This window comes from Globicephala melas, chromosome 2 (genome assembly GCF_963455315.2).
Source record: "Globicephala melas chromosome 2, mGloMel1.2, whole genome shotgun sequence".
Classification (NCBI taxonomy): Eukaryota; Metazoa; Chordata; class Mammalia; order Artiodactyla; family Delphinidae; genus Globicephala; species Globicephala melas.
The window spans coordinates 172,219,495-172,245,673 of NC_083315.2; the positions used below are offsets into that span (position 1 = coordinate 172,219,495).

Sequence of the window (26,179 nt, forward strand, 5' to 3'; positions counted from 1 at the left end):
TTGTGGAATGAGCTCAGCTCAGGAGAATTTGGGTGATTTTTAGAAGTGGTGCTTTTGAGATGATGATAACCCCGCTTGGCAGGGGAGGAGGGCAGGACCCTGGCAGCAGCAGCCTCCCTGGGGCCGCTCACGAAGAGCCTTTCCTAGCGGCCTCCTGGCCTGACACAGCATGCCGCCGCCTCGAATTCCACCATCCCTCACTTTCCTTCTTTTTTATTTTATTTTATTTTATTTTTTAAACATCTTTATTGGGGTATAATTGCTTTACAATGGTGTGTTAGCTTCTGCTTTATAACAAAGTGAATCAGTTATACATATACATATGTTCCCATATCTCTTCCCTCTTGCATCTTCCTCCCCCCCACCCCCCCAACCCACCCCTCCAGGCGGTCATAAAGACGTTCCTTCTTAAGACAAGGGTTTCTACTAAAATGTAAATATTTTGTCTGGGAGAGGGAACACTTTGCTTTATTACCGAGGGAAAGGAAGTTGGAAACTAACTTTTATTGAGCACCTACTAAGTGCTTTATTATCAAGGGAAAGGAAGATGGAAAGTTACTGTTAATGAGCATCCGCTACGTGAGCTGGGCACCCCTGCACTGCCTTCAAGTCTACGAGGCAGCCTGGCAAGGCGGGGGAGTTACCCATGCCTGCACGCGAGGCGAGGGGATGGGATCTCAGAAGGACAAGGGCTTAGCGGAGCTGAGCTGGAATTCGAGCCCAGACCTAACTCTCCACCTCGCTCTGTTCTCAACACCCAGCTGTTCCTCTTTCTCCTTGGCAGGGGGGCTCCCTGGAGCGTGAGATGAGACAATGCAAGGGTCCTGGGGGCTCCCCGACCCGGGTTCCAGGGCAGCCCTGCCCTCCACCAGCTGTGTGGCCTAAACAGTCGCTTCATCTCTTGGATTTCACCTCCCCTGTGAATAGGGTAGCAACAGTGCCTACCCCAAGGGGGGCTGTTGTGGCAACCGGAGACATGCAAAGCCGGTGACACGGTGTCTGGGCAAAAGGGCTTCAGTAAAGGACAAGTCTGGTCTCCTTATCCACTTACACAGGATGAGGCATTTATAGCCCCAGCTCCCGACCTGGGGACACCCTGCCCCTTCTCTGACCCTGGTAGTGGCAGAAGCGGGACCTGGCTTCTCCTCCCCCGTGTCTCCATCCTGGGATCTGAGCAGAGAAGGCTGGTGGCAGCTGGAGCAGCTGGCCTGTAAGCGTGAGTTTTTTCACGGCGTTGGTGGCCTCTGTAAGCCACCCGATTCCCTTCTCGCTCCCGTGTTCACGCAACTGTGATCTGTGTCCCTTTTTCTTTCCCCCAGGAGCCTAGTTCACTACACAGAGGAGGCCAAATTCGGAATCCCTGCTTGAACTACTGGCCTTGGGCCCCTCTCTAAGATCCGAAGCAAGCCCTTGGCCTCCTGTGTGCCTCAGTCACCGTATCTCTAAAATGGGCAGCCCAGGGACTTCCCTGGCTGTCCGGTGGTTAAGACTCCACGCTTCCACTGCAGGGGGCACAGGTTCAGTGTCTGGTCGGGGAAGTAAGATCCCACCTGCCTTGCGGCACAGCCGAAAAAATTAAAATAAAAATAAATAAATAAAATGGGCAGCCCATCCATTTCAAATCTGCTTAACAGAGAGGAGTCTGGAGAAAAAACTAGTCCCTGACCTAGTGAAAACTGCCTTGAGGATGAAGTGCAGAAGCCACCAGCCGAGGGCGTCTGTTGATGACAGACAGGTGCTGCAGCCCACGGAACTTGGAATTGTAGGTTCCCTGAGCTGCTGGTGGGTTCAGGCTCCACCACGTGGCAGCATCTCGGGGCCTCCTTTCCTGTGGCTGCAACTCGGTCCCCACCAGGCTGGCCAGGACCCTGCCCTGGGCAGCCCGACCCCCGGGCAGCCCGTGGGAACTGACACCTCTCCACAACCTCATCCCACTTTGCAGAGGCGGAAACTGAGGTCAGGGAGGTCACGTCACTGGCAGAAAGTCTTGCAGCCAAGGTGTGCCAGTTTGCCTGACACAGAGTCTGGTGTCCTGGCCACCACGCCAAAACTGCTTCCAGGGTTATTACCATCATCACAATAGAAGACTCATACTGGTTGTAATTATTATTATTGAGGGCAGTGCCCTCGGCAGGCAGGTCTGGGTGGCTGCGTCATTGGGACCAGGTGCCTGGTTGGTGTCCAGGGTTCGGCAGAGTCCTGTCCCATCTGGCCCCAGGACTACACTGAAGATGTGAGGCCCCATCATGCGGCCTGAGTCTGCAGGCTGGGTCAACAACATGGGGTCTCTCCCACCCTCTGGCAGATCCTGGACTCAGGCAGCCACTCAGTGCCCATCTGCTCCTGGAAGCATTTGGTGACGGATGCAGCAGATTCATGGATGGGAACACTGAAAAATCAACCAGAGGCACTCACTGTTTCCATAAAGCAGAGTCCCCCCAGACCTACCCCCCAGGCAAGCTAAGTAAGTATCCCTGCTCCAAAAGGCAGTGCCTCCTGCTGGGTAAGCGCATGGTCCCTGGGCTCAAATCCTGGCGCTCCTGCTTGTTCCCTGTGTGACCCTGGACAAGTGACTTCAGCTGCTGCTCTGTTTCCCCATCTGCACAACAGGGCAAAGCTCAAGGTCATTGTGAGGACCGCAGGCTGGAAGTGTGCTTGGCCTGTGCTGGTGTGCAGTAAACGTTTGCACCATTATCCCTCCAGGTGGGGTCAGCTGAAGAAGGGGCTGTCTGCCCTGATGCTGGAGAAGAGGTGGGGTCACCGGGACGGGACTTGATGGTGATAGACCCTGTGGCGTGGTGGTCTCCATGTGTGGCTGGGACAGCCCTGTAGCCCCAGGGGGAATCGGCTCTGGGCTGGTGAAGCCAGAGGGCTTGCTGTCCCTGGGGGTCCAGGCCCGTGTGTTTGAGCCCCTCAGGCCCCCTGGTTCCCATGGAGCTGAGAGGCCCCGGTGGAGCCTGCCTAACAGGTTCCCTGCTTCCCTGCTCCAGCCAGGATTCCAGTTCCATCTTGTTCTGGTCTGTCCTGCATCTGGGACCAAGAGACAGGGGTAGAAACTGTTGAAGACCCATTTCCAGCCTCTGGGACACAGCCCGCCCAGCTGCCCCAGCTCTGGGCTTAGAGACCAAGTCTGCGGCCTCTGAATGGGGAACCCAGCGCCAGCGCCTGTGTCAGCCCAAAGCTGGCCCTGCAGGCTCCCAGCAGGACGGGTGCCTGGCCTGCAGGCTGCCCAGAAGGCTAGCTCACAGACACAGGGTTGAGAAAACCTGGGGCACCCAGAGGGGAGGCACCAGCGTGAGCAAAGAGGAGGAGAGGGTGGATTTGCAAGGTTCCTTCAGCAAATGGACAGCATGAAGGTGATGAGGTCCCACAGGGACCAAGGTCCCCAGGGAGTGTTGCTAAGGCAGGCTGGGGTCCCAGCATCCAGGAACAGCCGAGGGCCCAGGTGCTGAGGGGTTAGGACAGGACGGGGCAGGTGGGCAGTGGCTGTGCATGGGACAGCCTCTTCCTCTCTGTCTTTGAATGAAAAAACCCAAAAAGATGGCTTAAAAACTGTTGCTCTTGGGCTTCCCTGGTGGCGCAGTGGTTGAGAGTCCGCCTGCCGATGCAGGGGACGCGGGTTCGTGCCCCGATCCGGGAAGATCCCACATGCCGCAGAGCGGCTGGGCCCGTGAGTCATGGCCACTGAGCCTGCGCGTCCAGAGCCTGTGCTCCTCAACGGGAGAGGCCACAACAGTGAGAGGCCCGCATACCGCAAAAAAAAAAACCAAAAAAACAAAAAAAAAAACTGTTGCTCTGTTCAGGAGAGGTAAGTGGGGTCACAGGTGACCTCAGCTTCTTGCCCTTGCATTCCTGGACAAGGAGGACAGTGACAGGATGGAGGGAGAGGCAGTGCTCCTGGAAATTCAAGATGCTGAATCCCAGCCCAGGTGCCTCCCTCCCGCCAAGGAGCCTCCGGTGTTGTGTTGGTCACCTGGGGACATGGTGTGGCCACCGGCAGGACCGGGACGCTCTATGGGGCCCCCTGGTGGCCTGAGGAGTTCCTGCAGACACGCAGGCCAGGGCTGGCTCACTCCCGGACACCCCCTGACATAGGACCGTTCTCAGGAAGCTGAACGCCTGCCAGGTGCTTTGCTGGGTGTCACCAGGGAAAGGTCACCTCCAAACAGCCCCATGAGGTAGGGGTTACCCCCACTTTATACATGTGGACACCTGGAGGGGACTGTCCTGAATCATCAGGCTGCCGCCAAAAAACCATTGTCAGAGAAACAAGCAAGAGACAAAGTACAATTAAAAATAACATGAACATGTATTTATTTGAAAAATTAAGAGCGAGTGTGCTGGCACACACAGACTCCGGAGGATGGCACAGAACCTGGTATCACCCATGGCTTCCAGAAGGGGACCTGAGGCCTGGGCATAGGTGGGAAGGAGCCCTTTTCACCGGTTTAGTTTTGTGCTTTCTGGTTTTTGAACTCTATAGAAATATTGCCTATACTTAAAAGTACATGAAAAGGGGCTTCCCTAGTGGCACAGTGGTTAAGAATCCACCTGCCAATGCAGGGGACATGGGTTCGAGCCCTGGTCCGGGAAGATTCCACATGCCGCGGAGCAACTAAGCCCATGCGCCACAACTACTGAGCCTGTGCTCTAGACCCCGTGAGCCACAACTACTGAAGCCCACGTGCCACAACTACTGAAGCCTGCACGCCTAGATCCCGTGCTCTGCAACAAGAGAAGTCACCACAATAGGAAGCCCTCGCACTGCAACGAAGAGTAGCCCCCGCTCAGCGCAACTGGAGAAAGCCTGCGCACAGCAATGAAAACCCAACCCAGCCAATAAACAAATAAATATATATATATATATAAAGTACATGAAAGATCTAAACATTCACAGATTGAGCGACAGAAAGGAACTTGGAAGTGATCAGATCTTCCCCCTGTTATAGCAGCACTGACTTGCACGCCTCCAGCAATGGGAAGCTTACTCCTTAACGGGTCAGCTCCCAGTCTGGAAAGACCCTCTGTCTATGGACAGAAACGTATCTCCCTGGTTTAAACTCCCTCTCCTGGGATGACCTTTCGGGTATCAGTAGGATGTTTAGTACTGGCTGAGCAGCCCCTGGAGCCGTGGGTCCTGGTTTTAGCCTCCAACAAACTCAGAGTCCAGTTTCTGGAATCCCAGCAACAGGTGGGATTCTGAGGCCATTGTGTACAAGCCCCCAGCCAATATAGGACTCGCCCACCGCACACAGGGCAGGCAGCTGTTTGTAACACCAGGGAGAAGGCCCTGCTGCCCAGCTCCCCCAACCACTCAGAGTACCCATAAATTCCTCTTGCTGCATCCTCTTGCCCCTCTTCCTCCTGTCCAGTGTCTACAGAAATGCCCTTGCATTGTCATGTTCTGATCCAGCGCCTCTGGTCGGTCTTCAGTGTCAACATCCCGGAGCCTCAGTTTCCTCATCTGTAAAATGGCTTAATAATAATGCTTGCCCTAGAAGGTTGCTGTGAGTATCAAGTAAGATGATAGTTGACGCACACTGTGGGGTGAGAGGAGCCAGAGGTGGTGATGGAGGAGATGGGTCTGCCCCACCCAGGCCGCTGCCAGTGAGTGGACAGGATGGAGCTATGGGATTTACATTATTCCAAGTCCACACTATGAATATATATATATATATATATATATGAATATATATACATATACACATATTTGAATGTACCTACTGATGAGGGGGAGAGGGGTGGAGAGAGGTTTCCATCTGGGGTCTCAGCTCTATCCATGGCTGGGACTTGGACCCACCTGGGCAAGTCTGGCCATGTCCAGCCAAGTGATGGGTGGGCCTGACCGGATGGATAAGGAGCCTTCTAGGGGCAGGAGGGCCACACACGAGGGGCTAGGAGCACACTGGGGAAGGCAGCTGCTCCAGGGAAGCCCTATAAGATGCTGCAGCCCATGACCCTGGAGGGGGAGGGGGGGTGACCCAAGCCCAGCACGCCTGCACCTATCAAGCCCTCTGTTGCTTCAGCTGAAGCCTCAGGGGAGCACCAGCTGCCAGGCGTTGTGGGGACACCTAAGGGAGAATCTATGTTGTCAGGCAGACCCCCCCAAAGGAACTAAGCAGAACTATTTGCAACACATCTCAAGCTGGGGGACCCCAGAGCCATGTCACAACCAATGGAGTGTGGGCCCCTATGGCTTGAGACCTGCAGGATTTGGAGGGATGAGTCAGCCCCAGCCAGGGGCTCCCTGAGGCCAGCATTAGGGTACAGACTGTTCTGGGGGTACCATACAGGCGCTGTGGGTGGGTTCTGGGCAGAGAAGGGGCAGATTTAGAAGAGACACCTGGCAACAGTTCTAAGACAGCTTTAACTTATCCCACTTCCCAAGTCCAGGGTCATCAGGTGAGGGAGGCTGTCTTCACGGACTCTTTCCAGGGGCCACTGTCCTTCCAGGAAGCAGAGGGAAGGCAGAGGAGATCAGGTAGCCTCAGCCTTGCTGTCTATGAAATGACAGCCCGGTTTCCAGCTGACATCCGCATGCTGGGATTTTCCCCAGACCTTTGATTTTGAAACAAGGGCTCTGATGTCTTTTGATTGCCGTTCCTTCCTTCCTTGCACTTCCAGGACACGATTGAACAGCCCACAGTGGGCCAGAGGAGTTAAGGTCTGTCCTAGAGCAAGGCTGCAGCTCCCACTGCTGGGAGCCTGGCAGGACAGGAGCAAAGCGGGCATTTATTCCTCATGGAACCTCGGGATGAGGAAAGGAGGCTTCCCAGCAGGCAGAAGCTCTCACAGTCACTCCAGAAAAATCTCCCAGCCCCAGACCCCTAGGGGAAGTGTGCTCAGCATGTGGGAACATCTTCCCCAGGGCTTCTGAGCAGGAGTGAGGGTTAACCTCTATCTAGGGCTGGGAGAGGAGGTGCCCGTGCTCTAGAGATGCTGGGGGACAGGGCCATCATCTACCAGCCCCCCCTCTGGGGGCCCTTCCATTGCATTTCCCATCTAAGTCTTCTCCACTCCTCCTAGGGCGAGAATGCAATTCGTTTTTACAGATGAGGAAGTGCAGATGTGAGGGTTCTGACTTAGAGACGTATCAAGGCAACAGACTAGAAGAGTGTTAACATGTGTGCTGGGAAAATAAGAAGCCTTACTTCTGGGTCCTGGTTTTAGCCTCCCTGGCAGTCCAGCGGTTAAGACTGGCATTCCCAATACAGGGGGCATGGGTTTGATCCCTGCCCGGGGAACTAAGATCCCACATGCCGCAGAGTGTGGCCAAGGAATAAGCCTTACTTTTTTTTTTCTTTTTTTGTGTGGGCTGAGTTGCACGGCATGTGGGATCTTAGTTCCCCACCCAGGGATAGAACCTACGCCCCCTGCAGCGGAAGCGCAGAGTGTTAACCACTGGACCACTGGGGAAGTCCCTTTGAAGTCTTATTTGAGCAAATAAATAAACCAGGCTTTGGCTGCAGGACTTCTCAGAGCCTTTAGCATGCAGAGGTGCATCCTGAATCTCTGGGAGAGGCTTGGAATGTGGCGTTTCCCAAACTCACCTGACCGTGGCACCCCACACAGCCCAGCCCCTGATAAGAGCGCCCAGGACCCGTACTCTACAGAACAGCGCATGGGAAATGTCAGAAGAGAACATGTAAAATCCGGGTCCCCCAGAACAGCTGGGCCATCTTCCTGTGGGTGCAAATGAGAAAACTGAGGCTCAGGGAGGGATTTCTCCAAGGTCAACTTAGAATGCAGATTTGAGCCCAGGACTGTATGGTGTCCAGGCGACTTTCCTCTCGGCCTCCCATCCCTCGGTCTTCAGGGTGGTCCTTGGGCCCCTCCGACTAAAGAAAGGGTTATTTATTCCTTGACGCAGGGAGCCCGCTCTCCAAGGGCTGAGCCCGATCCTGTCGGCACGGCCACCCTCTCCACACTCCCTTTCTGGCACCGGCTCCTGGGGCCATCGGGGCTCCGAGTTCAGCCTGGAGTTAATATCCCGCCCCAGCCGCCGGCCTCTCTGCACCCAGGCCACAGGCTGGAGGTGCTGCCCGAGAGGACCAGGGCCCTGAGAATCAGCCTAGAGCACCCTTTCCTAGGAGAGGGCTGCAGTGTGGCTGGGGCTAGTTCATTAAGCTGGAGGCTTCACCAAAGCCACGGAGTGATAAGCACGCGGTTGCTGCCTCTCCGCCTGATTTATCAGCAGGATAACGAGGCAGGGCTGGAGCGATAAGGCCACATAGCCGGCAGCCAGTCAGAGGGAGGAAGCAGGCTGAGGTGACAGAGTCTGCTGCCTTCACCCTCAGGGCCTCTGGGAAGCATCCTGACACTGAGCCCTGGGTTCAAATCCCGGCCCCGTCATTTCCTGACCCCATCGTGATTCCTTGTCAGCAGCACCCCTTGCCTCAGTGTCTCCAACTGCATGCGACAGGGACCTCAGTGGCAACATGGGCTGGTGCAGGCAAGAGGGGAGCGAGGTCTTCGAGGGCTGCGAGACATCAACAAGCTTGCCCCTGAGTTCATGCCGCACCCCCAGAGACTCGGAGCAGCTGGGGAGACCCGGGGATCCTGCAGGCACAGGGGTGGGGTGGAGGCGGCATGCGGGTCCATGTGGCCCCCGCTGGCACCTGAGACCTGGCGGCACGCAGCTCATGTGTGCAGCCGTGCTGTGTGAGGCCTGCACGAGGTGGCACGGACAAAGCCCCAACACCCACCCCTGCAGGTCTTCAATAAACGCTAATTCTGTCTTCTGCTTTTTTCTTCTTCTTCCAAGTTTAAAATTAAAAATAGATGTTTTGAAAAGAGACCAGCAGACTGGCAGGCGAGCAGGTCTTCGGGGACGGCCTGAGCTGCCTTTTGGTGACTAGCGAGATAGGCAGAAGGGAGCCCTGACGGTCCGACGTGGTCCTAGGTGGCAGCTCGATGAGTGAGCACCCTGATCCTTGCGGACATATCTCCAACACCGGGGTGAGGGGAAAGAAGCAAGTCACAGGAGGAAAAGTACACAGCAGAGCTCAGTTGTAACAAGTTTAAGATGTTAGACGATGTTCTATATTCTTTGTGGTGCCTGTATGCACCCACTTTCAGGAGAACGTTCCCTCAGGAGCAGAGGAAAAGGCCATGAGGCTGATGTGAGGTGCAGGAGGCGGGAGCCGACTAGGTCTGTATTGAGGACATACTACGTGCCAGGTACTCTTCTAACAGGCTCACCTACCAGCCCATTTAACAGATGAGTAGACTGAGGCACAGAGCGGTCAAGCGGCCTGTCCAAAGTCACACAGTTAGTGGCAGAGGCCACGCTCTGGATTACTAACCCACATCGCCGCTCACACTATGGCTCAGCGTTCCTCGTGTTTTGAGAAAAGACTTAAGACGTCTACAGCAGTTGTGGTCAAATATTAACATGGGTAAAATCTGGTGGTGTGTCCTCGGGTGTTCTTTCTTCTGTGCTGTATAATTTCCTGTAGGTGTGAAATGTTTACAAAAGCCTCTTCTGGCCCTAGGCCCTTTGCCCGGCCATGACCCACATCACACCGGTAGTCCAGCTTCCCCGGGTGGCTGAGCAATGACCAGCTCACCTCTCCCTCCCCCCACAGTGCTCATGAGATGACGCCTAGCATACTCTCCTGCTGCGGCTGGGTGGTCTGGGCCCTGGGGAGAAAGGATCAGCCCATACCTGGGCTGCCCCATCGAGACAGGGAGGGCAAGTGGCCCCGCTGGGCAGACAGGTTGGCCCATGGCCTTTCCCATCACTCTGGGGAAGAAACTGATGGCTGTGTAATTGGCGGGCGTCTGCTCGGCAGGAGCTGATGCATGGCTGGCTGCCCACACTGCCCCAGTCTGGCCAGCATAGGCTTTGGTTCCTCTGGCCTGTGTGTCCTGGTTCTGGCATCTGGCAGTGCCCTCTGGGCTCCCGGAAATGTGGGCAATGCGCCTGGACCCTCAGGCAATCCTCAGGACCAATGGGCTGGGACCCAGAGTGGCCAGCAGTGGCCTGGTCTCACCTCCACCCTACCCCCACTCAAGAGGTAGGGAAATTGCGGCTGAGTTTGAGGCAGGGTCCTACCTAGGGTCACAAGGGGAGTCGACAGCAGGATTGGGTGTCCTCTTGTGCCAGGAGGGGCCTGGCTGGGCAAGAAGGCAGCCTTTGGGCCCTGAAGCATCTGCTGACAGCACACACGAAGCCAGTGTTTGGGGAAGAAAATCCGGAGGTTTCGTTAGCCACAGGCCTGGCTTCCGCCACTGTTTCCATCACGTGGGGCTCAAAGAACCAGCTTTGTTCCTGCTGCTTAGGTAGTGTCCCCCTCCCCCCGACAAATGTCCCTGGCTCCAGATGGCATTTGGTGAAATCGTCCGGGCCACATAGCCCATGGCCCCCCGCTCTGGCAGGAGCCCAGGCCTCAGGGGCTATGACATTCACTGGTGCTTCTTAGCTTGTCCCCCGCTTAGGTAAGAAGGCAGGTTAGACGGGGCTGCAGTTGGGGGACTGCCTTGGTGGGGTGGCGGACAGCCTCTGAGAAAGCCTTTAATCCTGGAGAGTAGGCCTTTGTTATGGAGACCACTGTGGGAGCATTTCACTGAGGGCCACTTTCCCCTCCCCCTGCAAGAGCTGTGAGGGGGGCTTGAGGGCTTCCTAGAGGTAAAGTCCCCAAACCACGCCCCTCCTTTAGACTGTGAAATCCCACCCCCACCCCGGGAGTTCCTCAGCCTCCCGTTCTTCTGCACTGAGCGCCCAGCAATTCGTCAACATGACCTTTGAAGCCTGCCGACAGGCTCTGGTTCCAGAAACTTCTGCTCCAGGTGACCAGATCACCGCTGGGACTCTGGACTTATTTGTCTCTCCAGATTTGGGGGTGGCGGTTGACCCTCGGACCTCAGTTCTCAAATGGGTCTGGGAAAAGTCACCAGTTTTCAGTTTGTTCAGCCTCTTTCTTAGTGGCAAGACAGGACTAACAACTTCCAAGCTCCTACACGCCAGAGAGGAACCAGAGACTCTCAGGCACCAGCTTGCTGTGCGACGCAGCCTGTGTTTCCTCGTCTGTCTAGTGGGTCTCAACACAAAGACTCTGTGGCCACGTGCTGCCAAGACCTGTCACAACAGGCGTGTTGGGGACCCTGGCAAATGTGAGTCCGTGGTGGAGTCACCAGAGTCCGGGCCCTCCAGCCTCCCTCCCCGTGACCTCAGGCAGCAGGCCTTCTCTGAGGTCAGACAGCGCAGCACACCAGAAAACAGCCAGGTGGGCACAGGGGCCTCGAGCCTAGTGCCCCATAGCTGCTTAATAAACATTTATGAAATGAACTAACGAACAAATCTCTAGGTTCTCCACCCAGATGGGGATGGGGGCTCAGCATGACACCATGCTCTGGCCTCAGACTGTGCCTCGGTAACTGGCCATGCCAGGTGCGTATGTTGGTGGGGAGGGTGTCTGCCTGGCCATCTCCTGTGGGAATGACATTGGGCATTGATGAGGCTGTCCCCAAAGTTCATGGCTATAGCCCAGGCTCCGTGTCTCCCCCTTCTCTCCCATCCCCATACACCCTTTCCAGGGCCCTGTGTTGATGTTATTATTATGGTCTGAATGTTTGTGTCCCTCCAAAATTCATATGTTGAAATTCTAACCCCCAAGACAATGGTATTAGGAAGTGGGGCCTTTGGGAGGTGATTAGGTCACAAGGGTGGAGCCCCCATGAGTGGGATTAGTGCCCTTGTAAAAAGACACGAGCTTGCTTCCTATCACTCTTTCTGCCATATAAGGATACGATAAGAAAGCCATTTGCAATGCAGAAGGGAACCATCATCAGAACCCAACTGTGCTGGCACCCTGATCTTAAACTTCCAGCCTCTAGACCTGTGAGAAATAAATTTCTGTTGCTTGCAAGCCACCCAGTTTGTGGTATTTTGTTATAGCAACCTGAGCAGACTGAGACAGGTATCATCACCCTGTCTGACTCCAGGCTGGGAGGAAGGGGCCATTGCAGAAGCCCTTTTCAGCTCCTGTCTTGGCTCTGCCCTTGCCCAGATCGTGTGCAGGAGGGCCCCTGAGGGCTGCATTTCCCAGGCTTCAGCTCCAGCCTCCACCTACTAGGTAGGCCAGTGAAAGGAGCTGGAAGGCCAGAGGAAGGGAGAAGCCAGGGAATTTCTCTCCCTCTGTCTCAGGCAGAATCTCTGAAGGGCTTGCCTCCTCCAGTTCCACCAGACAGACCCACTGGGTGTCCGACTTTGACCAAGGGACCCTCGCCCCTTGGCTTTAGTAACATTTCCTGCTGTTCCGTCAGTCAGGGACTTGTGGAATATTCCTGCTGTTGCTAGTCTCAAGGTTGCCTCACTGTCCCCTGTATGGCTTCTTGGTCATCAATTCTCTGCATTAAATTCCCCTTGTTTTAAATACTTAGAGATGTTTGATCTTCTGTGTACTCTCTGGCTCATACACGGCATCTGTTTGGGCCTAAGCCACAGAACTCAGGGAGCTCACAGTCCTGCAGAATCGAATCCACCCCCAGTCCTGCCATGAGGGGTGGCACAAAGACACAGATCCCCTTCCCCAGGGCAGCCCAAAGAGACCTGCCCAGGCTGGGTTTGTGAGTTGGGGCCATGAAGGCTAAGTAGGAGTTTGCCAGACAGAGAAGATGGAGAAAGGCATTCCTGGGAGGAGCAAGTGCCGAGGTCCACTTGGGAAAGTGCCCAGGGGTGGGGGGCGGTTTGGTGCCATGAGATTCTGGGGGGGGGGGCGTGTGTGTGTGCACGTGCGCGTGCATATAGGGGGTCCTGTCTGAGCAGCAGGAGCTGAGGCTGAGTCCCGGCCTGCTCTGTGTGTTGTACACCAGGGTTGCTCAAAGAGTGATCCCAGAATTTCTTGAATTAGAGTTTTGTAGGGGCCGTAACAATCTCTGGGCCTCAGAGGTCCATTTTTAGGGGGCTGGCTTGCTCCAAAGAGTGTGCAAACCACTGCCCTGGGCTCCGAGAGGCCTCAGACCTGGTTCAGCAGGGGAAGGACCCCATGGTATTTGCTTTTCAGAAAAACCTCTCTGGTTCTGTGGAGTGGTGGTGATGGGGAGGGAGGAGAGGCCTGGGGCTGCTGGGGAAGCTGGTTCCATAACCCAGGTGCATGATACAGGGCAGAAGCTGGGGCAGGAGCTGGAGGATGGACTGGATGCCCACCCAGGAGGTACACAGGAGTGGGCGGGGGGTGGGGGGTGGGGAGGGCCGGCCTGCAGTCCCAGGCTGTCAGGGAATCTGCTGACCCAGGAGGGCAGAAAGGGAAGAAGCCTGGGGTGGGGGCCAAGGCTGGATTCTAGAGTCTGCCCCATCCTCCCCCCCCACCCTGGGCCGACGTTTCACTTCTTGTGAGTGTCAGGGCAACACCACCAGCCCTTTACAGGCTGCAGTCCTATTTTTAAGTGATTCTGTGAGCACTCCCAACCACTGGCTCCATCGTGTTCCTCCCCTGGCCCAGTCAGAGGTAGGACCGGGAATCCAGGGGTCCAAACCTCTGGCTGGGGGCTCCTGCACGTCCTGCGCTAAAAAGCACCGGGGGTGGGGGCCAGCTGCGTCCCAGACGGCAACGGGAAACACAGTCCACACCCAGGCCCCAGGAGGCCGGGTCACTGCCATTGTAACTGGAAAGACTCCAGGTCCAGGAGCAAGGGGCTGCCCCAACGGCGGGAACAGAGGTTGCGCCGAGTTCCGAGTTTTGCACCGCGCCCCTCTTCCTTCAGTCCCGCCGGGACGTCCCCGACCAGAGGTGACCTCCTAGCAGGGGAGGTCTCCAAACCCCAGGCCCTGCGGGGCGGGCGCCCCGGGAGGGTGCTGGCGGGGCGAGGGGCGGGCGCTCAGGGCGCGGCCGGCGGCTACTCGTGGGCCGCACTGGGCCGGGGGTGCCCTCCCTCCGCCTCTTCCTCCGCGGGCCGGGCCGGGCCGGGGCGGAGCGGGGCGGCGGCATGGCGGGCCGGCGGGCCGGGGCCGGGACCGGGGTCTGGACGCTGCTTGCGCTGCTGGCGCTGCGGGCGCTCGGCGCCGCGGCGCACCCGCAGTGCCTGGACTTCAGGCCGCCCTTCCGGCCCCCGCAGCCGCTGCGCTTCTGCGCGCAGTACTCGGCCTTCGGCTGCTGCGCTCCCGAGCACGACGCGGCGCTGGCCCGGCGCTTCGGGGCCCTGGCGGCGCGCGTGGACGCCGCGATTTGGGCCGAGTGCGCCGGCTACGCGCTTGACCTGCTGTGCCAGGTGAGCGGGCGCGCGGGGCGCGCGCCAGGGGCCTAGTTCCTAGATGGGAGGTCGGCTCTGGCAACCCCACTGGGACAAGATCAAGGGTGGGCGGCGGGCTTTGTAACCCGAGCCCCCACCCCCACCCCCGCAGGAGTAACTGGGCACGGGGCAGAGATTCGGGCATCCTGGGATGGCTCTGGGCTTTGCCATCATTAGCTTTGTGACTTGGGCTTTATCTGGGCCTCGGTTTCCCCTCCTGATGAGGTCATCACTCCCTCAGAGTTTGGGGGGCTCTTCTGCCCTGGCACCGCCTAAAGACCCCCAGTGCCGCGGCCCTGGAGAGCCCTGCCCTTGTTGGAGTACCAGGGTGGGAAGCCTCTGACCTGCTCGGGGCTCCCCTGCGCTGCCCCCCGGGGAGATGGGAGCCGCAGACCCCTGCAGAGGGCATGGTCAAAGCGCTGGACTTGGGTTTGTCGCGGGGTTTGGGGGCACACTTCTCCCAGTGAGGGCCCTTCCCGCAACCTGGAGGAGCTGTCTGACAGCCCCTCAGTACTCCGGGATCCTGACGTGCGCTGGTGCTCGATCCTGGGTGACCCCCGGTGCTGAGATGTCCCAGGTGATTCCAGACCATACCTTGGTTTGTGCTGTGCCCTTTTCCCGGGATGGCACTCCCACCCGGCGTAGGCATAGGCACTCTCATCCTCCAAGACTACCCCAGTGAGATCCCTTTGGTGAAACCCCTCTGCCCCTGTGGGGGCTGAGTTCCCGCTTCTGCTCGCACCAGACTGTGCCTTAGCTGTTCGTTCTCCTGATTCCGGAGTGCCTGAGCAGAAGCCCTGGCCAGCAATGGGTGGAGGCTGAGAAGTCCTAAGGCTGGCCCTGGCCCCACAGCTGGACAGTGGGAGGACCCATGGGTGGAGGGGTCCTGCCCACACAGCACAGAGTCGTAGCCTTCAGCTGGCAGGGGCAGGCGCTGATGGGAGGAGCGAGAGGGCTGGCTTAGATCCAGACATACTAGGGTTCGATCCTGGCTCTGCCACTTCCTGGCTTTGCGACCCTGGGCAGGTCATCACTGCACTTCAGTTGCATCGTGTTTACAACAGGGGCGACCCTAGCTTCCCCCCCCAGGGTTGCCATGAAGACTAAATGACACATACTCAGGGCTCAGTGGATGATTCTGCCTGGGTTTCTCTAGTGCTTCCTTGGTCCCCACTGGTTGCCCTGCCCTGAGCAGGGACTGAGTGGGGCCTACAGGCTGATTCAGGGAACACCCAGAGTGGCAGGGACTTGCTTGGTGGTCACACAACTCAGTGGTGGCACTTGGACCACGATCGTTGCCATGTGAATGAGCCATCTGGGTAAGAAATAAGGGGGGGCTGGGAGCAGACAAGGGGACAGACCCTGGGGAGCTCCAGAATGCAAGGGGGTGGGCAGCTGTCCTTTGGCAGAGTCTGCTGAGCACCTACACTGTGCATCTCAGGGGAGCCGGAATGGTCTGGTCAAGTGTCCCCCTAGCTCACCTGCCTGGGGACTCCTGGGGCAGATCTTCTGGTCTTCCCACCCTGATCACATAGCAGAGTACGTGCATCCACCCCCCTTTTTTTAATTGAGCATTTACTATGTGCCAGGCTCAGCAGGGCCCAAAGGTGTGCAAGTCTGAGGAGGGAGAAGGGAAGGCTCAGGCCTGCTACCCCTCCCCTGGCAGGAGGCTCCCTCTCTCCTTGGGAACCTTCCCAGTACGGCCTGGCCTTGAGCAAGCAGCGGTAGAAGGGCCACTAGCATCTCGCCCCAGGCATCTCTGGGAGTGACCTCATGTCTGGAGCAAGCTTGGAGAGTACACCCGAGGCTGGATCACAGTTTCCCTGCCAGGACCTCGTGGGAGGGAGGGAAGGAGAATGCTAGATGGGGATGGTATTCTCTGCAAGCCAAGCCTGCGTCTGGATTCAGCACCTCCTGATTTCCACGAGGGGACGTGGCCAGGGTACTTTATTTACGAGTTTCAGTCAATGACGGCATTCAGGGATCCCCATCTGCTTGGACTCCAGATGGGGAGAGAGGCCATGAAACCATGCCTACACCCAAGTCCCCCCCTGAACCTGCCCCTATCTGGCACCCACCACTCCTCTAGATGCCCAGGATGGCTCCTTAGCCAGAGGCCAGTAGTCCCTCCTGGCCCCTTCAGACCCTTTCTTGGGGCTTTGCCCTCGTCCATCTGATGCCTATGTCATCAGGAGGAGAAGAGACAACTTGTGACACATGGCAGCTCAGGTCCCAGATTGATGGGAGCCAGTCCACATAGCGAACTTCCCATGTAACTGAGACGGCCTCTTTAAGTACCTAAGATCATCAAAGCATGGTTTCTGATAGAAGTCCGTGCAAACATGCTCTGCAGGCTCAGGTACTGGGCAGACCTTTCCTCGGAGCCTGTTAGGAGTTGGCCCTATGCTGGGTGCTGGGCCCAGAGGCAGTGGGCCAGTAGCAAGCTCAGTCTCAAAAGTTCCCTTGTTCATTTCAGGAGACAGACACACAGACACTTACCAGAATGGCCAAAAGGCTTCCCAAGGGTGACTGTGGAGCCATAGTGAGAAAGGCCACACTTACCCTGAAAAAGTCAGGGAAGCCTTCCTGGAGGAGGGGACACTGAGTTGCCTCTTGATAGTCCGTATTGTCTGAGCATTAGTTCAACAAACACATGCATCATTTCAGTTTATTCCTCCCAATGATTCTATGAGGTTGGAATTTTTTCCCCTTTTATAGATGAAGACATAGGCACAGAGAGGTTAAGGAAATTGCCCAAGGTCACTCAGGGAATGGTAGACTCAGTCTCCAGTGTGCTCTGACTCCAAAACCCCTCTCTTAATCACTTCGCCTGCCTTCTTGAAGCCCCACCATGTGCTGGGCCCTGGGGTCCCCGCCCTGGATGGTCTCACAGCCTATGGGGTGGACACACAAAGAGGTAATTAAGTCCTAGTCAAGCAGACCAGCTGAACAGTGGGGAGCTGACAGCAGAAGTGGAGAGCTCACACTGCAAGCTACAGAATTACAGCTTGGTGAGTGTTGTGTCTGAGATACGGACAGAGAGCTGTAGGACCATCCACAAGGGCTGGGGGATCAGGGCCCTGAGAGAATAGAGGTGTAAGGGAAGACTGTTGAGTTGTGCTTTGAGTCATGAATAGGAGTTTGCCAGATGCAGAAGTGGGCGAGGAGGGAACGTCCGATAAGAGAATATTGTGTACAAAGACTCAGCCTTCCTGGGGAATTCCCTGGCGGTCCAGTGATAGGACTCAGCATTTTCACTGCTGAGGGCCCGGGTTCAATCCCTGGTCGGGGAACTCAGATCCTGCAAGCTGCATGGTGGAACCAAAAAACAATAGACTTGGTCCACCTCAAGAGTAGACGGTGGACATAAGAAGCCTTCGGGACCCAGGACCATGGGTCATGAGTGTCAGTGACGGCACATTGGCAACCTCGGGGCAATAATGTGGGCAGGCTGTTTGCCCCTGTGCTGAAAGGCCCAGACAGCTAAGCAATGTGATACCGGGTTGGTTTTCCATGGGTTTTCTGCTGCCTCCCCCTCACTGACCACCGTGAGGCTAGTTGCCGACTGAACTCCTTGCGAGCAGCGACCGCTGCACCCTCTTGTCATTTCCTGCTCTGGACTACTCAGGCCTGGGCACCAGGTTTGTATTGTGTGTAAGTAAGAGTGAGTAAGGGTTGGCCGGACCCAGTGGGTTTGACGCATGGATGCTGAAATTCCAGCCTGGCTCCCCGGAGGCCCTCCCTGCTCCATCTCTAGTTCTGGGTGGGGTTTGGATGAGTGGAGGCTTTCAGATTGGCTTTCAGAAGTCTGTTTTGCTCCCCACTGTGTCTCTGGAGCCGAGGACAGTGCCTGGCACAGAGTCGGTACCCAGTAAACGCTTGTTGAATGGAACTCTGCTGAGTAATCTGAGAAAAGCCCCGGTCTGGGCCTCATGAGGCCTGGGTCTGAGCCTCGGCTTGGCCACTTTTTGGCACCTGGCCTTCTTGAAGCCTCAGGTTCTCATCTATACAGTAGAAATCACAATGACCCTACCTCGCAATGACTAAATGAGGCGTGTGCGCACACAGACCCTCCCTGGTCCGCCCACGGCTGCTAGCTGGACTCACAAGAGGCCCCAGGGGAACCGTGGGAGAGGCGGCACTGCACAGAGGCCGGGGCCTGGCCGTCGGGAACATGTGGAAATGCTTTCCCTGTCTGGGCCTGGGCAGTACTGAGCAGAAACACAAGCACGTCACCAAGTGGCCCTCAGCCCCACAGTAGCAGTAGTTGGGCCAGGAGGACAGGCCGTGGTGTGACTAAGAGCCCCAGTCGTGTAAAGGGAGGGAACGGCCCCTGGCCAGGAGCCTGAGAACACGGTTAGGAGGGCAGCCTGCCACCCTCTGCCCCTGAGGGCCTCCTGTTGGAACCCAGCCTGACCCTGCCTGTGAGGGCGGAGCGTGTGCCTGTCTGTGCCTCCCCTGCTGTGGGAAGAGCATCCCCTGATGCCTCGGGGGCCCAGGCTTGAGTCAGACCGGGCCTTGGCCTGGTGAGCTCACGCAGGGGGTGGGCGGGGGGTACCGGACTCATAACAGTTACATATGCTCAGGTCAGAGGCTCTAGACGAGGGAGTCCCTCAGAGAGCCTGGGGTGCTGAGGCCTCTGCTCTGGGGGGCTCTCAGCTCTCAGGTGGTGGGCACTGGAGCCTGAAGCTGGGAGAGGCCTGGTCACATTTGTTGCCACTGCCTGGGTTGCCAGAAAGCAGAACCCGGGGCAAAGCTCATGGCTCTTTCCCTTATTATGGTGAGAGGACGCTGTAAGCAGACGTGGCCAGGGGCAGAGGGAGAGCCCAGTCGAGAATGCCGTTGCGAGTCGGCTGCTGCCAAACGTGACGGATGCTTGAATTGGCAAGACTGGGGTTCCAAGAAAACCACACAAACTGTGAATCAGGACTGTCCTGGGGCGGGGGGTGGGGGAGGAAGGCGGAGCAGGTTATCTGTCAGCTCCCTTTTCCCAGGGGCCAAAGGTCTGTCACATCAGGCATTAACTCCCCCACATTCCGGATGGGGCCCACGTGGGAGATGAGTGGGGTCCCAAGCGTCTCATCAATGGGGATGCCCTCGGTGGGAGGTGAGGGGTGAGCCACGGCTGCTGGGTTTTGCCCTGTGACGTTAGACCCCAGGACCAGTGAGGTCAAGAAGGTCTGAAGAGGTGCCCAGGGGTGGGGGGGTTCCTGATTCATTTGTGTCACAGAACAACAGCTCTGGCAGCAGAGGACAGCCCCAGGGCCCTGCCTGGGAGGGGTTGAGCCCAAGGTGACTAAGGGATGGAGGAAGGGGGTCCCGGTGGTCAGGGGGACATGTGGGCATGTGTGTAATCAACGCACTCACACGTGTACATGCACCAGCCTCCCCGGTGCTGGGAGGATGAGGTTGGCCTGAGACCAAACCCAGATCCTCCATGTTGACCGATGGCGCTGGGTGACACTGGGGGGCCCACACCTGGGTCTCCCCATCTGTAGCACTCTCACCCTCATGGGCTCTTTTTTTTTTTAATTAATTAATTTATTTATTATTTATTTTTGGCTGCACTGGGTCTTTGTTGCTGCGCGTGGCTTTCTCTAGTTATGCCGAGCGGGGGCTACTCTTCGTTGCGGCGCGTGGGCTTCTCATCGCAGTGGCTTCTCTTGTTGCAGAGCTCCGACTCTAGGCGCGCGGACCTCAGTAGTTGTGGCTCGCAGGCTCTAGAGCGCAGGCTCAGTAGTTGTGGCGCACGGGCTTCGTTGCTCTGCAGCATGTGGGATCTTCCCGGACCAGGGCTCGAACCCATGTGTCCTGCATTGGCAGGAGGATTCTTAACCACTGCGCCACCAGGGAAGCCCCCCTTCATGGGCCCTTGTGATGATTAAATGAATAATGGAGGGAGGAGCCCTTATTCCCTGTTAAGGGCTGGTCAGGGTGGGTCAGTGCTCAGCACAACCCCTAGGTATTCACTGTGGGCCTCCTATGTGCTGGACATGGTCTCAGGCTCTGGAATACGACAGTGCCCAAGACAGGCAACATTCCTGCCCTCGTGGAATTTAGGTTCTGAGGAAGACAGACAATAAACACGTAAACACACTGATTTTATAATAATATCAGGGAATGTTAAGATTTTGTTCTTTTTGTTTTTTAAGCCGAGTCAGAGGCCAGGAGGGAATGGAGGTGGTGGCTGGGTGGTCAGGGAAGACTTCCTGGAGGTGCCCCTTGAGTAGGGATCTAAAAAAAGTGAAGTGAGGGAATTCCCTGGTGGTCCAGTGGTTAAGAATCCATGCTTCCAATGCAAGAGATGCAGGTTCGATCCCTGGTCGGGGAACTAATATCCTGCGTGCCATATAGCGTGGCCAAAAAAGTTAATTAATTTTAAAAATTTAAGAAGTGGAGTGAATCATGGAGGTATAGGGCAGAGGCAGCATATTAAAAGAGAAAGTGTATAAAAATGCCTCATATCCTTTCTGGCACACAGTAGGTGCTTAAGATTAGCTCCTGATGCTCATGTTAGTAGTAGTGGTAATAGTGTGGTTATTCTAACAGAAGCATCAGGTGAGAGAGAAGGAATGAAGGCGAGGAGATACAGGCCCTGTGTAGCTGCTGCTGTGGTTGAGACAGTTGGTGGTAATGGACAGATGGCGTCCTCCCATTTTACAGATCAGCAGACTGAGGTTCTAGGAGATGGGATGACCTGCCCGAGGTCACATAGCTGCTAAGACCACCCCAGAGCATCCCTGAGCCGTCCCTGTCTGTGCAGGAATGCTCGCCGTATGCGGCCCACCTCTACGACGCAGAGGATCCGTCCACGCCCCTGAGGACCGTGCCCGGGCTCTGCGAGGACTACTGCCTGGACCTGTGGCAGTCGTGCCGGGGCCTCTTCCGCCACCTGTCACCCGACCGCGAGCTCTGGACGCTGGAGGGCAACCGTGCCAAGTTCTGCCGCTACCTGTCCCTGGACGACACGGACTACTGCTTCCCGTACCTGCTGGTCAATGAGAACCTCAACTCCAACCTGGGCCGTGTGGTGGCCGACGCCATGGGCTGCCTGCAGCTATGTCTGGAGGAGGTGGCCAATGGGCTGCGCAACCCCGTGGCCATGGTCCACGCCCAGGACGGCTCCCACCGCTTCTTCGTGGCCGAGCAGCTGGGGCTGGTGTGGGTCTACCTGCCTGACCGCTCGCGGCTGGAGAAGCCCTTCCTGAACATCAGCCAGGCCGTGCTCACCTCGCCCTGGGAGGGCGACGAGCGGGGCTTCCTGGGCCTCGCCTTCCACCCCCGCTTCCGGCACAATGGCAAGCTCTACGTCTACTACTCAGTGGGTGTGGGCTTCCACGAGTGGATACGCATCAGCGAGTTCAGGGTCTCAGAGGATGACATGAACGCTGTGGACCACGACTCGGAGAGGTGGTTCCCCGGGAGCCCAGGCGGGAGGGGCGGGGCTGCGAGCGTGGCTGAGCCCTGGCGTGACCACACATGGCCAATTGGAGTTGCGCCCCCCAGGAGTTGTGAAATATTTTGAATGTCACGCTTGGTGAGGGGCCAAACCCCCTGTTCTGGGATCAGGGGAGGGGTAGTTGCCAAACAGACATCACCGGCTCATGTCCAACTCCTGGATCAGGTACTTTAGATGGTGCCTTTCATTTGGTTCTCATACAGCCCCATTTTACAAGAAGTGGAGGCTCAGAGAGGTGATGGGACTGTTAGGTCACACAGCTAGGAAGTGTCAGAGCTGGAACCCTGGTCTGTCTGCCTGCCTCCCAGGCCCAACCCACTGCTCCTACCAGGGCACTATGGCCCCAAGGCCCCAGTCTCACCTGGCCCCACCTCCTATTCCTCACCTGGACCTTCTGCCCCCCAGGCAGATTGCTCTCCTCCCCACCCTCCCCCAACAGCTTTATCTGTTCCTTGCCTCCAGGTCTCTGCTCCTCTCAACACCCAGCCTGCTCTCTGGGTATTAGTTATGCCCCAACTGTTTTCAAAACAGGTTTGACCTAGCCTGGCAAGAAGGGCATGCATAATCTGTCTCCAATGGGAAAATAAATCCTGTACCAGGTAACTCAAATAGGCAGAATTTGATACCGGGAATTAGTTCCTCGGGTGTTGGAAATGATGAAAGAGCAACCTGGAGAAGAAGGGAGGCAACTCTGGGTTTAACAACTGGAAGGAGCTGCCTCCGTCTCTTGGGCTGTGAGAAGTGGGGTTACTGGAGCCCCTGAGCTGGGGCCACTTGGTGGAAGCTAGAACCATGGTGGACCTGGGTGGGGGGAGCTGAAGCCAGCTGGAGTCAGGGACTGCCAAGACACTGCCTGAAACAGAGAGAGAGAGAGAGAAATACTGCTGCCTCTCCACCTGCTACTCCCCACTCTCCGCCCTCCAGTCTCTGGCCAATGCCTTCCACTGGCTGAACCTAGCTGGAGGCCATATAGCGGAGGAGCATGGGAAATGTAGTTTTCAGGAGCTGGCCCCCTGAAGTAGAGGAGCATGTAAGGGGAGGACCAGGACTGATCTGAGGGCAAATAGACAAATAATAGCACATGATGCATTCAATAAAATTGTAAACTCTTGACATTGAACTTATAAAAAGAAGGAGTTAAATATGCTGGCTAATGTGAGGTCTAATGTAGATTTTGCCTGTGAGCTTCCCGGCAGCCAGGGCAAAAGGAGAAAACATAATTCTCATTACCTTATATGAGGCTGCACAACCAGTTCTCCAAGAGAGGCCAAGTTTATCACATGGATCTCACAGAGGGGAGAGAGAGGGACAGAGTGGATGTGTCTTCAATGGTGACTTTTAAATATTGATTCCTGATGAAGACTGAAGATGGAACACAAAATAAACAGATGAATATATTGCAGAGTTAGGGTTCAGCAAAGGCTCTATGGGGACCTCACACGTACAAGCCAAGAAATTGACTCTTGCAGGGGCAGAAGTAGTCACAGCTGGCTCAGGGCAGAGCCAGGAGGGAGTGACCATCCTGGCCTGAGTCAGCTGTCAGTCTCTCTTCTCAGGGCTGAGACCCCAATGGGAGATGGATGACCGACAGTCTGAGCTGTCCTCTCCATGGAGGACCTGGAGTTTGGGGTTGTGTATGACTTACCAAGTCGTGTGTGTTGGCCTCACAATAGAAAGGCTTCTGGTCTTGGCTCTGAAGGTCCAAAGTCCTGGGTTCAAGTTGCTTGACATTTCTGTATCTCGGGTTTCTCATCTGTATTAATAAGGGCTTGGCAAGTCAGTCACCAGTCCTGGAACACCTAAACCAGCCTAAGCATTTCGATCAGAGGGAATTTAGTACAAGGAGTTGACTACAAAGGGATTGGGAGGCATGGAGAAGGAAAAGGGGATGGTCAGGTTACCTAAAGATGAGTTCCTGTGAGAAGCTAGAGGAACAAAAGGCAAAAGCATCTTTGTGCTTCTGAGCTTTGCCCCTCCTGGTACCCAGATGTCTGGGTGGAAACCCAGGAGTCCCTATTTGCCAGCCACTGTTGCCCTTCCTGCAACCACCCCTTCTGGAGGCAGCACCAGAAACCAGGGGAATGTGGCCCCTCCCTTCTCCTTGCCTTCCATCCTCCGTTGGCAAGCCCCTAACCGGAAGCCAGCTGGCTGGCAGTGTGGTGGAAGGTTCCGCCCTGGCAGGAGAGGAGGTTGCTGAGGAATGAGTGTGACTGAGCACAACCCACACCATCCAGCCCACCTCCTTAGAAGCTATGGCACATGATCAATGAGAGAGTGTGTCAGAAGTGCTCAGCTTAAGTGGCTGGCGTGTGGGTAGCTGTGATGACGAAGAAACCAGTTGTGCCAGTGATTGGGTCAACAGCTTCGCTTGATCCTAACAGGGCAGGTGCTAGCTGTGGGGAGAGTGGAAAAAGCACTAGACCAGAACTGGAAGTCCTGAGTTCTAGTCCCAGCTCTGCTATCTACGGGCTGTGTGACCTTGGGCAAGTTGCTCAACCTCTCTGAGCCTCTCGGTTCTCATTGGCACAATGGCGTGAATTATTCCTCCTGCCCAGCCTGCCAGATCCTTATAAAAATCACCTGCTATAAAGGATATGAAAAGTCTTTCCAACTATGAAACGGCATCCAGGAGACAGGAGGTTTTATTGCTGTGATCTTGTTTTGTGTTTTGGCTGAGGTTTTTTTTGGGGGGGCGGGGTGCTTATCTTCTTTTAGGATAATCCTGGAGATCGAAGAACCAGCCTCGAACCATAATGGGGGCCAGCTGCTCTTTGGGGATGATGGGTACCTCTACATCTTTACTGGAGATGGCGGGATGGCTGGAGACCCCTTTGGAAAGTTTGGAAATGCCCAAAACAAGTATGTTCTGATTTGGTTGGCTGGTGGGTTGTTTTACATATGCCTAGTTTACATACTATCCTGGAGGGGGGGTTACTTCCTCAGCCACGAAGTGTAGGGTAGTAGCAAGGGCTTTGGACCCCAGCTCAGTCTGCAGCTAGCTAGCTGGGGAACCCAGTCACTTCCTCTCATCAGTTAGAGAAGAAGAAGAATCCCCATGGGATTCATCATCATCATTATCTAGTCATGAAGAATAAAGGTGATCACGTTGTCATGGGTACCTGAGAGGTGACATCACAGAGCCTCTGGGAAGATCAGATTTTCTCTGAAGTCTGCCCAGCCCTGCTGGAGCCAGAGGAAGGAAAAGGGTGTTTTTCAGACCTAATGGGGAGTGTGGGCTGGTTGGGGCAGGGCTGTGTGGATGGGCATGTGGGTTTTCTGCCCCAAGGGTCACCCAAGATGGCCCAGAAATTGAAGCATAGTCTTGCTTTCAGTTCCTCACTTCTGGACTTGAGTAGATGGCCTGCCACCATTCCCCTCCTTACACACACACACACACACACACACACACACACACACACACACACACACACACACACACACACACACCCCTCGTGCATATAGATGAGGATATCCAGGAGTCTCAGGGCAGCCTCCGCCATTCTCTTAGTCAAAATCACAAAACCTTCCTCAGCCCAGAAAGTAAAAATAGCGAGTATGCCGTTGATTACAGTAATTAAAGTGCTCCCAATTTGTGACTTGTGCTTTCATATGTGACAGTGTAAGAATCATTGCAGCGTTCTCATGTTTGGGATGTATTTAGAGATGAAGTTGAGAAAATAGAAATTAAGGATTTGTGGATAATTGGACAGGACTTAAAACATTACTTTGCTGTTATGAGTTTTGCCCACTTATGTAGCAAAGCTTGGTGCGTGGCGTATGGGCTCCGGGGAGTAATCTGTAGCTTGGTGGTGAGCAGACTGGAGCGTATGAGAGGAACCCACTGGGGCAAAACCTAGAAGTCCGCAATAGGGGATTAACTGTGGGACATCTACTGGGGGAGAGCGTTTTATCATCATGAAAGAGAATACTTGTGAGGTACCTTTAATGAGGAGGGAAAAGCTTGGGTGCTGATGCTATGTGAGAATGATGGGGTACACAGTTGCATCAAATGGGCGGACCAGCCAGTCCTGCCTTGAAAAGCAAGCCAAAGGGAGTGCACCAAAATGCTAACAGCTGGGGAAAACCACGCAGTAAGTAAGCGCATCAAAAAATCACAGATGAAGAGGGCGTACATCTTTAAGCATGTTACAGGCTCCATCATGTGTCACTTTTGTTATGCGATGAATGAGACCCAAAAGCCGCTCACCCCCAGGGGCTGCATGGAGGTTAGGGCTGCACCCCGTTCTGCGTGGCTCTGGAGGGCACATCCTGAGGTCTCCTCGCTCCAAGGGCTCAAGAAGCTGATGTTGCACGGTGCCGAGGAGTGGCCTCGCTTCCGGTCCAGAGCTGCCTGAGGGACCTGGCAAGTTGTCCCCCTCATCTTTGAGATCAGGGTGGTGTGTGTGGAGTGTGGGGTGAATTAAACCGCTTCTGAGGACTGTTTGGCTCTCTGACATGCTGCGATGGCACTGGGGGTGTATGAGAGAG

At 55.9% G+C, this 26,179-nt stretch overlaps 1 protein-coding gene across 2 annotated transcripts in view; it reads left to right on the forward strand.

The window, feature by feature from the left end:
• The first annotated feature begins 13,929 nt into the window (after window positions 1-13,929).
• Window positions 13,930-26,179, forward strand: part of HHIPL1 (HHIP like 1) — a 29,221-nt gene continuing 16,971 nt past the window's right edge. For both annotated transcript variants that reach the window (XM_030883390.2, XM_060295271.1), the window contains exons 1-3: window positions 13,930-14,211; window positions 20,996-21,642; window positions 24,407-24,550. In XM_030883390.2, the coding sequence (XP_030739250.1) occupies window positions 13,930-14,211; window positions 20,996-21,642; window positions 24,407-24,550 (1,073 nt within the window). The remainder of the gene's footprint in view (window positions 14,212-20,995; window positions 21,643-24,406; window positions 24,551-26,179) is intronic.